This window comes from Brachionichthys hirsutus, chromosome 18, assembly GCF_040956055.1.
Source record: "Brachionichthys hirsutus isolate HB-005 chromosome 18, CSIRO-AGI_Bhir_v1, whole genome shotgun sequence".
NCBI lineage: Eukaryota > Metazoa > Chordata > Actinopteri > Lophiiformes > Brachionichthyidae > Brachionichthys > Brachionichthys hirsutus.
In genome coordinates, this window is record NC_090914.1 from 4,035,902 (window position 1) to 4,050,803 (window position 14,902).

The window sequence follows — 14,902 nt, forward strand, 5'->3', positions numbered from 1 at the left end:
ACAACAATGAAGCAGGTTCTTTTCTTTGACTGTTTGGGAACTGAACTGACACAGTGCAATCATGATCTGCTCTTATGACTCAGTGCTGGTTTACTTTTCTCTTTCCTTTCTGCAGGGTGTGTCTTTGTATCGTTTTTTTTTTTTTTTTGTCTTTGCACGTCTGTGTGTGTACTCTAATCAGCCGAGTGCGCTGTGGCAATTCGGAGCTGTGAAAAGGTCAAACGGTGACCTTTGTCTTTGATTCTGGGTTGAAACGAGACATGATGTGAGCCTCGCAGAAGGGATCGCGCACACACACACACACACACACACACACACACGCTCAAAGCTGCAAGTACAAGGCAGATTAGGATGTCATTGTGGTTTTGAACCATGTTTTTTTTTCTGACCCCACATTACTCTGAGAAACCCAAGCTGAAAAGTTCTTTATCTTATTCCTCTGGCGATTCCCCCCCCCCCCCCCCCCCCCCACTCCCCCCCCACTCCACTCCCATTAACCCTCGCCAGAGGACATCCTCCAGTTGATGGAACCATTCCAGCTGCCTTTGACACAGAATTTGCTCTATAACCAGCCGCTATTAGCTGGTTTTGTTACAAATTGAAGTGAAAATGCCGTCTTTCTCTGAGTCTGCTGCACTGCTGTGACCTCATCTGATTGTGAAGAGCAGCGCTGGTTGAAAGGACATTTCTAAGAAATATAAATATATATATATATAATACATACACACACATTGCGTCTGGAAAGAAGTAGGTTTGGAAAGTGTTTGTAGATGGTTTTGTTATTTTGTGCTGTCGGTGTTTGAGGAAAGCAGATATTTTTTTAATTGATGAGTTGCAGTTCGCAGGATCTCTGTGAAATATACTTCAACCGATTGAGAGAAAAAAGACTTTCTGACCTTACGCTCTACTTGGTTTCTTATTTTTATGGTAGCATCTCCCTTTCCACCATGCAGTCGCTGCAATAAAATGAACTCCTGAAAATACGTCCAACGTGTGTTTCTAACATGTAATATGAATGTCATGGCCTCAATGTTTTTCCTCTCATTGTTGCCATTAATTACCATCTGATACGAAATGGACTAAAATGAGACAATCTGTTGTTTCCTCCTATTTGCCTCACATTATAATAGATCTCCTAAAAACTTAAATGTAGGAGCTTTAATCTCAAGAATCTGGAGATTATGCAGATTTGATGGCGTTCTCCCAGTGTACGCTGGGATGTGGCAACATGCACCAGGTGCCACGAAATAACCCACGAGTGGTATTTGGGAGCCGTCGGGCTTTAACTGCTGGTATTTGAAGAAGGAAGTCATTCCCTGTGACATTTACTCCCTGTAGTAAAACCCGCTATCTCCTCTCCTGTGTGAAATTGATCCCACCGGTCATTTCCTCTATTGGCCTTAACTATTTCCTCTTCCTGTTGGGGGGGGGCTAGGCTCCAGGGAGCAGCGCAGTGGCATAAAGGAACTCTTTGCTGATTTGTGGAGACAATCTCATTCATTGGCTTAGTGACGCTCATGAGGACATCACATGTCCAGCACATGGTGTAAAGCACACCGCTCACGTCAACGCTCTGACTGGACGGTCGAGCCTTTATTTTGAAGAGGCAATAAATGCTGTACAATATATGACCGAATGAATTATTCACACCATGAAAGTATTTCAAATATCTCAAAATTCCCTTTTTTTTTTTTACTTAACCTCTGTGGCATTTAACAGAATTTTATTTTTGCAATTTTTATTGCTTGCTTCCAAAACATTTTGAGTAAATAATCCTTCACAGGAATCTCTCCTTTACCTTTCACTGCTTGCCCTGCGTCACTTCCTGTTTCCTGTCTGTCGCCCCTTCACACCCCATCTGAGTGCAGCAGCAGCTCCTTGCCTCCACCCTCCACCATCCCCGCTTTTAATCACAGCAGGTTAATTAAAAGGCCATCGAGCCTTTCTGCGGCCTGCCCCCTGGCTTTATTACCCACTCGCTGTATACAGCCGCTGCTGCCTGGGTCACCGTGCACATGCACGCTCTCGCTCACGTGCACGGAAATGGAAGCTCACCTTATGATGAGGTGGAGGGTGGAAATGAGAGGCAGGAAGGAGTACGTGTGAATTCGATGTGGTGAGAGTGGAGGGGACACTGTGGGTGGGGCGCCCAAAGTTCAATGTCATTAATTGGTTGCCATTTGAATATTAAAGCAAAGAACTCTGTTAATTACCAGAATAATAAAAGTGCTGCTGGCTGGAAGGGGGGTGGACAGAAAGTGGGCGGGAGCAATACATGGAGGGAGGACTGGCTGTGGAAATGGAGGGCATATGGCAAGAGAGCAAGGGGAGGCAGAGAGAGAGAGAGAGAGAGAGGACGGCTGGGTGTGGGGTGATAAGAGGGAGAGGGAGACGTCCGTGGGTAAAGGTCTGGCTGTGGTAATTTGCAGAGAGCCGCGTTAATTGTCATAACCTTTTAAATGGCAGAGTTTATCGGAGTCCTCTAAATGTCCCTGCATATCGCCAAGGCAACCCTGCCTGCCGCACTCCGATTGGCCATAGCTGACGAGCACTTAAACTTGATGAGTTTTCAGGCAAAAACAAAATGATTAAAAAAAATAATTGTGTGTATGTATATATATATATATATATATGTATATATATATATGTATATATATAATTATTCAGTATGTGCCAGCTAGATTGTGTGTGCTGCGCGAGAGTGTGATAGTGTGTCTGTGTGTTTTTAAGACAATGTTTTTAATTTAGCGTGTGTTTTTTTTTTACATCCACGTTGACTGGCACTCGCTAATTGCTCGACTAGAATTTGCCACAGTGTTTTTTTTTTTTTCTTCCCTTTTTCTCCTTTTTTTGATTTATGTTTGTTTTTGTACAGCCGGGCTGCAATTCAAATGCAAATGAACAAGAACGGGAGAGGTGTTTTTGGAACAGTTAGGACAATCATAATGGCTCAGAAAAAAGGGGGCCGATAGTTAGCAGCACGGCACCCTAGGGGCCTCATTTAGCTGCCATTTGTTAGGAAATGCCGCTACATTTGTTCCTGGATACAGGCTTCACAGAAAGAGAGAGAAAACAGTGGGGAAAGAAAAAAAGAAAGAAGTCAAAGTCGAGTTCGCCAACACACCGCTATTGTTCCTCCGTGCTTTGGCAAAAGTAATGTGGGTGGACACCAGTTTGGGCGGATGTCCTCTTTAACTGTGAGCCCAAGCAATTTAAGTGAATGGATGGACGGGGCTGGTGGCGACTGGCAAAGCGTGTGTGAAGTGATGGTACAAAGGCTGGTTCGTATTTGATTAGCGCATGTACAGAAATGGGAATGAAAGCCCCGGCAACGGCATTTTGCAACTAACGCCGTTAGCCGCGCCTTGACATGGTCCCTAAGGGGCAGCCGGCACATAAGATTCTGCTGTGTTTATCCGTCTGATTTGGTTGTGTGAGTTTCTGTTTGCACAGATGAGCATGAACGTGTGGCAGAGTGTGTGTGTGTCTTCTAAAGGTCAGGGGGATTGCTGCGATAGCATCCGATCTGAAGGACACGGTGCTAGAACAGGCCCCTCTGCAAATGGACACATGTAGAGTTCATGGAAATATAGACACACACGCACACGCACTCTTTCTCCTAATGGTCACCTTTGCCTTGATGATAATAATGGGCTACATCCTGAAATAAATGTCCATCCGCTACATAAGTCTAACCACGCTGCATGATGGAGACGGATGCAAATCGTAATAATATATATCTGACGTAATCACAACATCACTGCAGTCTTTATCGTATATTTTCTATTATGTTCTTGCAGATCAAAAAGACAAAAGGTGTCAAGAAAACTTGACGGACGAGCCGTCCACAACTGAATGTTGATTTGACACGTTTATCAGAACACGTAGCAGCTTACGCTCGCCGCTGATTGTTGCCTCAATTATGGTTCAGTCAGTCTGATGTGCGTGTGTGTGTGTGTGTGAATGCACAGTGTTGAATATGGATGTCTCCTTCCCGTGTCTGTCTGATGCGTAGAGGCTGTTTCTTGCATGTCTGTTAGACACGTACAGAATTTATTTCCTTCCCATCTCTATTTATTTTCCCACTCACTCGTCCAGTATATTTCACTGGGGTGTCTGCTGCTCCCAGTCCTCAATGGACATCAGGGTTTCCTTGTCCTTGCGGTAATGTGGCTGGGGTCCGTGTGTGTGTGTGTGTGTGTGTGTGTGTGTGTGTCTGTGCAAGGTGGGGCAGTGTGTTGGGGGTCTCATAAAGACACGCAATTAAGCTTAATTTTTAATGAATATTAATGGCATTAGTGTCAGATTTTGTGGAGATGTGCATCTGCCAAGGTGCAGAGGAAAAAGAGGGGTGACTAATTCATTTGGTAGTCACGAGGAGGGAAATGGGGGAGAGATGAGCGGGGGGGGGGGAGCAGAGGTGGCTTTGATGAAGAGGAGCACGGCGGAGAAATAAACGATAGGGAAAGAGAGTGGTTGGAAAGGAACAGGAATAGATTGCGAGAGGTGTGGAGAAAGCAGATTAATGGGGAGAGGCGCTGGATGGAGATGGAGAAGAGGAGGGAGGAATGCAAAGTGAGGGAACAGCTAAGGGAAGGTAAGAGGAAAACGGGAACATTCATATATTTATAGAACAGAATGTATGCTTAGAATGACTGATAATTAAGTGATAGTATAGAAAATTGTATGGCTATTCTGTCAAAGATAATTCTGATAAGACAGGACGGTTTAAGATAACACTTTTTTTTTTTAAAGCAGATTCAGAATAATGTCGTTATATCTGACATCCCAACTGTGATTTTTTTTTTGCTCCGGCTGCTTTCTGCTGTGTCGAGGCGTCGCCTTCAAATCCACTTTCCTCGCTGTCACGCCACTTCCACTGCATGTTTTCCAAGGCATTCTAACTCATACGAGCAAAACAACATGGCACCTTGTTCCCTGCCTGAACAGAGCGAGAGGAAGCGTGCAGCGCAGCCAACCAAAAAGAGCAAGTATACAACATTCTTAAATTAGGTGTGACCCCCCCCCCCCAAAAAAAAAAGAAAGAAAGTGTCAAATTGGTTAAATGTCATGGTTGGAATTATTGTTTGAGGCGCCGTTGTGTCCCAGATTTCTGTTCGAGGAGTGAAATGCGAGCTCTAGGGGGCGCTGTGGCCGTTGCTGAACCCGACCTTTGACCTCTAATGTCACGACCAAGGAAATGCATCCTCTGACATCATTCTGGTGCACGACAAATCCTTAAATTACAAGCCGCCGTGAGTGTTTTTGAACGCGTCTGCACATGCCTCAAGAATATTCCAAACAACCGTCGGCACAGAAAATCTTCCCGTTTCTGTTTTTCCGAATTTTTCCCGACAGAAGCCCGTCTCCGAGTGGCTGGGATTAACATGGCGCTGTAATATTGATTTACGTCGGCTTAAAGCCTCTCCGGCACTATATATTACACCACATTCAGCAGTCATCTATTCAATCAAATCTAATATTACACTGCCTCTCCACACAGCTGTCTAATAGCATTTAACTCACAGTTTGATTCCTGCGTTCCCTCATGTACTTCAAACGCCTGCCTTCAATATCCTTCATTCGCTTCCACTATGCCAAGATGAAGTCTTTTGAAAAGCACAGAGGATGAATGAGCGTGTCTCAGTGTGCACGTGTGTGTGTGTGTGTGTGTGTGCGTGTTTGTGTGTGTGTGTGAAGACAGGATTAGCTGTGGCCTAAGGCTTAAGGTATGGAGTGGAGTGTATTTTAGAAGCTTCTAAATTAGCTGGGAAATGAGATTTTGAGACAATGGACTGGAAAAAAAAAAAAAACTAAAATGAAAGGATGCACTCGCAGCACTCTGTCACTCGCCTCCGATGTTCTCTCTTTCTTTTTCTAGTCGTTTATTTTCTCCACGTTTCTCTCTTCCCTCCTGTCACCCTCTGTGCTTCTCTCCCAGCCTGTCTTCCTTCCTTCCTCTCTCCCTCTCTCTGGTCCTGCTTCTCTCACCCTCTCTGTCCATATTATGGTTGACTGTGATGATGTAAGAACGTGAGTGTAAACAGTAGTACGAGGCTAGCCTCACTTTGACCCACTTAAAAATGGAAATCCCCTGGAGTGCACGCGCGCACACACACACACACACACACACACACTACAGACTCATATGCCTGAGTAAATATTTGCTTTGGGTCAGCAGCCACTCTTCTGGTCTCATTTCACTGTCTCAGCAACTATCTGTCCATGTGTGCCTTTCCATGTGTGAACTGAAGTGTGCACATCCAGGTTCGCCAGCATCACATCCCCTCTCCCACTCCCCACTGTCCTCCCTCCCTCCCTCCCCGGGCCTTTATGTTCCTGTCGAGGTGTATTTGTGTCTAAGCCAGGTTTTCATCTCATCCCACCATGTAATAAAAGCCCGATATTTGGCGTGCATCCAGGCTCCCATTGACAAACATGGGGGCTGAACACACAAACACAGGTCCAGCCCAGGGCCTTCCACAATGAGACGGGAATGGCTTTTGTTTTAAGATAGCGCCTCAGTACTTTGGTGCGATCCGGCTGTTGAGCATCCTTCTGGAGCCTCCCACTTAAAGGATGATAGATGGGCCAGTCATCGGAGGGAGAAGGGTTTCCCCTCTGATGTTTAGGTTCTTGCTTCTATCTGCATCCATCATAGATTTTGGAGCATTTCGCCACATCCTTTTCTCTCCCTATGCCGACCAGATCGCGGCCTGTGGGAGGAGGACATGCCCATATCCGGCATCTGTTAGCTGAGGAAATGAAAATCATGGGAATGGTTTGTCCTAAATTAATTGTGCGGCCCTTGAGGACAGGACCTAGTGCAAAGAGAAGTGATAATCCGCATAGAGAGATATGATACAGATAAATCCTTGGAACATATTCAGGGGTTTCTTTGGCTTTGCAGGATCAGATTTTGTTGCTCCGCTAAAGGGAAACGCGGTTTTATCGGAAATCAGCCGGTGGTAAAAACTGCATTAATCGGGTGCAAGTATTTAAAGTAAATGTCCACCCCTTGCTTGCATAAATATTAAAAATGAAAATTCAGAAACTTTAAGATACTTAAGAAATTCTGTATTTTTTTAAATGAGTTTTTCGCTCTTTTAATTGCTGGAGTGGAATATGGATTTGAAAGGACTTCTCTGGGGCATTTAAGGTCATTACATTTCCTTTTCTTAATAATGGATGAATGAATACATTAACTTTTTGTATCTGTGTGCTTTACAGGTAAATTTATCAAGCGTTTATCAAATGTTTGATGAGATTTCAGAATGTACAGACGGAGTAAATTGGTGTCGTTTACCCGGGATGCACAAATTACGACCCCACTTAACGCTCTGATAATAGATACGTCCCGTGTTGTGATGGATAATCCTCCGCTATAAAATTATATCACCTGGTTGACAGGAATATTGCCCACCTTCCACAAAACAATCAAACAGATAAGAAATCAAACTGAACAAGGCTAATCATGGTTTAAAAAAAAACAGAACATCTACCCTATGATTGTGTGTGTGTCTGTCTCTCCAATGGTGTGTGTGTGTGTTGTCGCGCTCGCGTGTGATCTCTCGCCGCGTCTCGCCGATCAGTTATCACTAATCCTTCCACTCGGAGCTCTTTAACAAGTTGCTATTGTGCAGCCGGCGCTTAACGTGATGGAGGAACGACCTCCTCGGTGCATGAATAGAGGAGAGCGAGGGAAGGAGGGAGAGATGCAGAGGGAGAGAGAGGGAGAGGGCAACACCTCCGACAATGGGGAGAAAATTGGTTTACACTAGATAGGCTTGTGATTACAGAGGGAAAGAAAATGACTTATATTGAACAATAGGACTGAGTGTGTGTATTCGTCTGTAAGTGTGTGTATGTTTTGAGGATTAGTGGGTGGTTGGGCTCGGATTTATTCGAAATGAATTGGTGGGTTTGGTGTGTTTGGATGTTTTTTCCGTTTGCGTGTGTGTGTGTGTGTGTGTGTGTGTGTGTGTGTGTGTGTGTGTGGTGACTGAGAATCTTTATTACAGCCCTCTAACCCGACGGAACAGTCCGACTGCAGAGCATCTCTGCAATGATTTCACTTCAGAGTGCAAATTTGAATCATCGCCGCTTCAAATATTCAAAAGAAAGTGAATCTACAAATGTGTCAGAATCCTAAGACTTAAAATGTTAAATATACGCTGGAGGAAATGAAACCGCAAACGTATTATTTTATTATATCATTATATAAAAAAATGGCAAAACCCACAAAACGACATCCAGATGCAGTTTGAATCGTCTTCAGAGATCGATCACATTGGCAGTATGTTGCAAAATTTCTCATCGATCTAATTGGCTGTCTTTCATTTGAGGAGGCCCAACAGGAGCCGTACAGCGCCAGGGGTCCCGCTCCAGGGAACTCTGGGAAGGCCAGCCTCGAGGACGGCGTCTCCAACGACCGCCCGTCCAGCCTGCCGGTGAGTCACCGTACGCCACAGCAAGCTGCGTGTTGTTGCTGCAGACGCCGATACACGCATTTGATTCCTCGTTTATATAGCCAATCAAACGCCTCCGCTCACCCGGAGGCCCGCCTCTTCGCCTCGTGTCCCGCCGGAGACGAGGATCCTGACTGCTCATTTTGGAGCTTGTGTCTGCGTTTGACTGGGGTCCATGCCAGAGGCAGAGAAGGGCCACGGTCATCAGCAGCAACTTGGCCTTGCGCATCGTGCACTCGCCCACTCACACGCCCACGTGCACGGAACAGCATATGCACAAGACACACTGTTGCCCATGCACACGCATGTTTGGCATTTCGGCAAGCTCAAACTCATTAGGCAGGTCGACTGGAGGAGTAATTGAGGAACGGCGAGGCCAGGGTCTGCGAGAGGAGAGAGTTCAGCCTGCTTCCTTTATTTTTGGGCTAAACCAGTCGGTCTTTTCTCTCCTCACATCTCAGCACTTTCAGGAACAGAATAGAAAAAATAGCAAATAGTGGCAAATATTGGCACTTCTTGAGGTGCGCACCATTTAATTTACCACACACCTCAGGAGTGCGGGAATGAACTGAGAGAAGCTAGATGAAGGGTATGAACTCAAATTTAGCCACCATATTTTGCACAAACCGATCAGTTCAAAGCCTTTGTTCATCGGTCGTTCTCTGTCTTTCAACACACACTTCCTGTTTCTGATTTATTAGTCAGCGTTCTGCATGAGCTCCTTTTTCTCATGCACACACACACACACTCTTTCTGATTTCTCTCTCCGTATAACATACTACTCGTATATGTCGTCTGCTTCATCTTGTCATTTCTCCGTGTTTCTTTCATTCCCATTCGCTCACACTCGTAACCCCGCGCCCCCCTCCCTTTTCCTTTCCGTCTTTCCCTCTAAAGTAGCATCATAAAAGTGTTTTTTTTTTCCTACTCATGCTATAATGAGAAATGGCCTTGATGTATCAGTGTGTGAATCCGCTGAGCCGCTGCCGTCGCGGGGGTCGATCTATTTGAACCGTCACCACGATCACCCCGCGTTCCCTCGCCACTTTAATCCTGGCGTTTTTTACCCCTTGGGTCCTCCGTGCGTTTTTCACGTCCCATCCAAAGCGCATGGCTCTCTGAGATCCTAATCGTCGTTGGTTTTTGATGAGAGACACAGAGAGGGGCGCGATGGATGGATAGAGCGAGGGAGGGAGAGATTGCTCTGCGTTTGCTAGGCTTTTTCCAGCAAACTGTCACAGCAGAGATGTAACCTTTTTTTTCCTTCTCTCCCTCTTTCTTTCTCACTCCCTAGCCGGCGTTTGATGTCAGATCTAAAGCTGCTGTCATCTCTTTTTTTTCCTCTTTCTCTCCATCAGGAGGGAGCGAGCGCGGGTCGGCAGAGTGTCATGTTGTTGTTTTGGGACGAGTCGGCTGTGTGATGTGGCGGGATTTTTGAAGGGAGACCAAAGGGGGAAAAGAAAATCACTTTCGTAACTTATCACAAATGCGAGTCACAGTCCCCCTCGGGCCTTTTAAAATGTCGTCTATTGGAGACGGAGCATTTCTTGCATTTCCTATCACTGTTCGCTTAAAGACTCCAATTAGAAAAACACAAATAAAAGTGCTCAGCAGCTACTTTTTTTTTAGCAAAGCATTAGCATTGCTGCTCGCACTAGACCATCTATCTCCATTGTCTATTTTGCTTTGACATCGATGTTAGTCTTTCTATCACAGCTACATCAATAAATGCACAAATTGCATTTTTTATTGTATACATCTTTAGCGTCTTGCTAAGTAAAGATTTACGAAATTGATCACCAGCGGCTGTTTTCAGCACATCATTTTGAAGTGACATTGGCATTAACTGATCTTTAATCAGTCGGTTAGCGTCGACGCCACAGTCCTTCCTCTCGCAGTATGTTCAGCCTCAGATTCGATCTGGTCTAGCTGAGCCTGTTCCTCCTGACGCTATGTCAAAGTCACTCAAAGATCATATATTGGGAGTATGTGCCACCCTGTTGTGGTCGCACCTCAGCTCGAGAAAAGAAGACATGCGAATGAAAGACGGCGCCAATATTCCTTGTTTTGTTTGTTTGTTTGTTTTTTTCCTTTTGTTTTAGAAAAACATTTAAAATACAGTTTGTTGCCGACTTCCTGCATCTTTTTTCCCATCCTGCATCTGATATCGGTCTGTTTTAGAAGCACACGCACACACACACACAAAGTTGTCGAGCACACGATGACATGCCGGCTGTTGCCTCAGTACTTCATGCGATGCAACATTTCTGGTGCATGCAAATACAGAGAAGAGTGAGACGTCTGCGTTTACCCCCCCTATCTTTACTGTCATCGACGCTTTGCGTCTTCTGCCTGATGTTGCCCTGCAGAGCCAGTTCTTCCAATGCCACAGGGTGGTGAGGTGCCAGGGCTTTCATACCCACTACCCCCGCAGCCGCCCCCACCCCCCACTTCCAGTCATTACATGTTCCCAGCTCTCTAGCGCTCCCCTGTCAGCCTGCCAAGCAGCCGCACGGCCTCCCGTCCTCTGGGACATGTGAAAGGATGGCCAGCCATGTGGAAAGACGCAAACACACACACACACACACACAGAGAGAGAAAGAGACGGGCGGTGTGATGGTGAGGGAAGGGGGGGGGGGGGCAGGATAAGAAAAAGAATGAGTAAGAGGGAGCGAGGGCGTGAAGCGGTGAAGTGAAACATGCTTATCTTTTTGTCACTTGTTCAGGGTGAGGGATGTTGAATTCAGGCTATGGGGGTCCAGTGGAGGCGTGTTATCCATGCAAACACACACACACCTGAAGAGGAACATATTTCTGCATTTTCTTTCTGTGCTCATTTGCCCCTCTTTGACTATCCATCGGACAAAAGGGAAAATACCCCAATACCCCCCCCCCCCCCCCCCTCCTTGCTGTCTCTTCCCTCTCTCTCCTGTGAATGATTCCCTCCTCCTTTTTTTCCATGTGTTAGGTCACAAATGATTGACAGGACACAGCTGGACTGGAGAGGCCTGCCCTTGCCTCCCTCCCTCCCTCCCTCACCACCGTCACCACACACACACACACACACACACACACGTTTTAATTCACATTCTGTCCTCTGAGAGTGCTTTACAGTGTGTGTGTGTGTGTGTGTGTGTGCTTGCTTTATCAGAACATGTCAGTCAGGTTTCTAATACAGGATGTGCTCTCACTGTGTCTCTTCACACTGCTGCGTTTTTATTTTAGTGTCCCCCAGGCAGGCAGACAGGCCAGCAGGCAGTGCAGAATAATGTCATCCAGCAGGGTTAGATTCAGCCTCCGCATTAGTGCCCACTGGAGGGGGGGGGGGGGGGGCAGAGGGAACCAAGATGGCAAAGAGAAGGAAAATGTGTCTCTTACATCGTCTTGGTTTCATGGGATGAATGAAATAAGCAAAGATTAGATCGTCTAGAAGCAAATGAATTTTCCAGAAAGCATTTTTACATCTAATGAATGATAGATATTTCACATATCTCATTGTAGTCTGCAGAGAGAGAGAGAGCGAGAGCGAGAGGAATGAAGGGGAGGTGGGGGGAGAGAGGGAGGCAGGGAGGCTCGGAGACGAGATGTTCTTTGGACCAGCTTCCTATTCTTAGAACAGACAGCAGCACTGAAGGCCACAGCGGCTCGCTGCCATTACTGTGAGCTCTGAAAGGAGGCAGCGCCAGTGAAGACTGAGCGATCCTTAATTCTTAATTCACTCCATCATAGGATCGTATCCTCAAACTTGCACGACTTCTGGCAGCAGGAATTCCCCCCCTGCCTCTAAATTGCCGCTGCTCACACCGCCGGTCTGCTTTCACGACAGACCCCCACATATCATGACACAGCGAGCCGGAGGAGCCCAGCTTCATCTAAAATGCAGACGGGCTATTTTTCCCCCCGCTTGTATGCCAGCCTGTTTTCGTTTGCTTCTTATGAATCATTTAGTGCGCACACAGTTTCATGTACAAGCAGTCTCTCTTCTTTTTGTGTGTGTAATCCTCTGGGGCCATGAGGAACACGTGTTTTCGGGTTTTTTTTTGCTTTTGGCCAAACACTGTTCCTCCATGGCTCAAGAACGCAAATGTACGGGGGCTGGTATTCAACGAGATCCACCCCTGAGCACAAGTATCGGGGGGGTGGGGGGGAGGATATAATTTTTTCTTAGAGTTAAAGTTGATGGCTACACACTGCCCTATACCTACTGGGAAGCATGCTGGCAGGTGTCGGTTGTGAAAGCAAACCGGTAACACAAGGCTGATCAGCAGCGGGACAGAGGAGAGGGATGGGTGGGGGGGGGGCGCTTCTCAGGCGAGAAGGCGGCCATGTTTTTTTTTTTTTTTCCCCAAGCACCTCTAGCAGGCTTGATGATTGCAGCCCAGCACAGCAGAGCAAAGGGGCAGATGCCAAACCTCCCGGTACTCCTTTAACTCGCCCGCCTCCCCTCGTCCTACACGTGTGTGACAGGCTCCATGATTCCACAGCGGGGAGAGAGAAAGAGAGAGAGGGATGAACTTGGTTAAGAAAACACCGGTCCAGCTCTGCTGGCGCCTCTCCTACAGAGGAGGAGAGACGGAAGTGAGCATGAGGAGGCGAGGGGGAGCGAGGACTTACCCTAGAAGGAGAGAAATATTCTGTCCGTTTTCCTCCTCTATAGTTCAGATCCGGGACGGAGGATGAGGATGGGAAGGAGCTCACTGGTGTGGGTTTCCGTTGATGCAACACATGCAGCTGAATCTGCTTTAGCAGCTTGTAAAGAAAAAAAAGAAAAGAAAAATGGATAATGCAAATATAAAAGTGGGTGATTTTTGTTAGGGACATAAAATGCTGCTGAGCACCTCGCTCACTGTCCTCCCGTTTCCACCAGGGGACACAGTCAACAGCGTGACGGGACGGGACGGGGGGGGGGGGGGGGGGGGGCTGATACCGCTGCGTCGTAAAGTAAATGAACATGACACATGGTGTGTTTTTACCAGCTTAGCTTGTCCTTTCAAGGTGTTGCATCCGACGCTGCTCTTAAAGCGTGATGGCGGTTCCATCCGGAGCGTTTTGTTTCATTCTGATTTCATAAGGCCAAATACATCCCCCCCCCAAACACATACTTGATGCCAGATATGCCCTTCTGGCACCAAAACCCTCTATTTTTATTGGTGATTTTCTGTTACCACGTTAATGTAAGAATTAAATGAATCTAAATTTGATCGAGCCGGACAGAGCTGAAGATTGGAAACATCTGTTTTATGTTCATTGCTACTTAAGACTTTGGAATGTTCTGTTAAAAATGATTTTTCAGTTAATGAAGTCGTTTTTATTTCCTCTTTGAATAGCAATATGGACAAATATTTGACGTTTAGTGACATTCGCTGCTGCTTCCTCGAGGAAGGAGGAAAGAGAGTTGCTCGAAAGCATTAGTAAAAGACTGCATCATCTGCCCTCCAACTGTCTGCCCCCCTCTCTTCCCCCTCCCCCCAGAGTCAGCCATCCACTCCTAACCTTTCTGGGTTTATTTTTATGTCTGGGCCTGGATGCCTGGCCTCCCAGCAGGATGGCTGGGGAGGGGAGGGGAGGGAAGGGAAGGAGGATGAGTGGAGGAGGAGAACAATGAAGGCAGAAGGAAAGAATGTTCCGTCATCACCATGGCTCCCCCTGGCTGCTGGGAGGCTGAAATTACATCCCACTTTGTTGTTCGGGGCAGCACCTTCAGTGTTGCTATAATGACAGAGTGTGTGTGTGTGTGTGTGTGTGTGTGTGTGTGTGTGTGTGCGTGTGTGTGTGTGTGTGTGTGCGTGCGTGTGTGTGTGCGTGCGTGTGTGTGGTTTCGTGTGGTTTCACTCCTTGGGTGGTTTGTTGTGCATGATCCACGCTGTGACTAGTCCTGGCGGCATTACAGCGCTGTTATTAATCTACTCTCACAAGATACCTGCTCTTCAAACACAGACGAGCGCTCACAAACATATCTAGGAAGTCACGATGCATGGAAGCGCACACACACACGCGCACACACACGCACATGCACACGTGCGGGACCTGTTTCACAGCTGGATTCAAACTTCACGTGGCGCCTTTTAAAGATTAAGATAAAGTTTTCCTCTTATTATCTTTGAGATGGTTTAGCAGTCTGCACATGGCGCTCCCAGGCAAAGTAACACATGCACTCGCGCACACACACACACACACACACACAGTTGTTCAGATTGTAGATAGCTGTGTTTGGGTTGTTTGAGCCGCTAATATTCCACTGAGGCCTTGAATATTCATGAGTTTTGTTTTATCAAACTGAGATAGATATTGTAGATAGATTTGGGCGGCACGTTGTGTAGTGGTTAGCGCTGTCGCCTCACAGCAGGGGAGGTACTGGGTTCAAATCCTATCTGTGCCCAGTTTGTGTTTGCCCCATGAATGCTTGGGTTTTTTCCCCGTTTACTTCCACCTCC

At 46.6% G+C, this 14,902-nt stretch overlaps 1 protein-coding gene across 1 annotated transcript in view; it reads left to right on the forward strand.

Moving 5' to 3' along the window:
- Positions 1-14,902, forward strand: part of arid1b (AT-rich interactive domain 1B) — a 133,430-nt gene that overhangs the window by 34,855 nt on the left and 83,673 nt on the right. Inside the window, exon 3 of the mRNA XM_068752058.1 lies at positions 8,349-8,450. Coding sequence (XP_068608159.1) covers positions 8,349-8,450 — 102 coding nt within the window. The remainder of the gene's footprint in view (positions 1-8,348; positions 8,451-14,902) is intronic.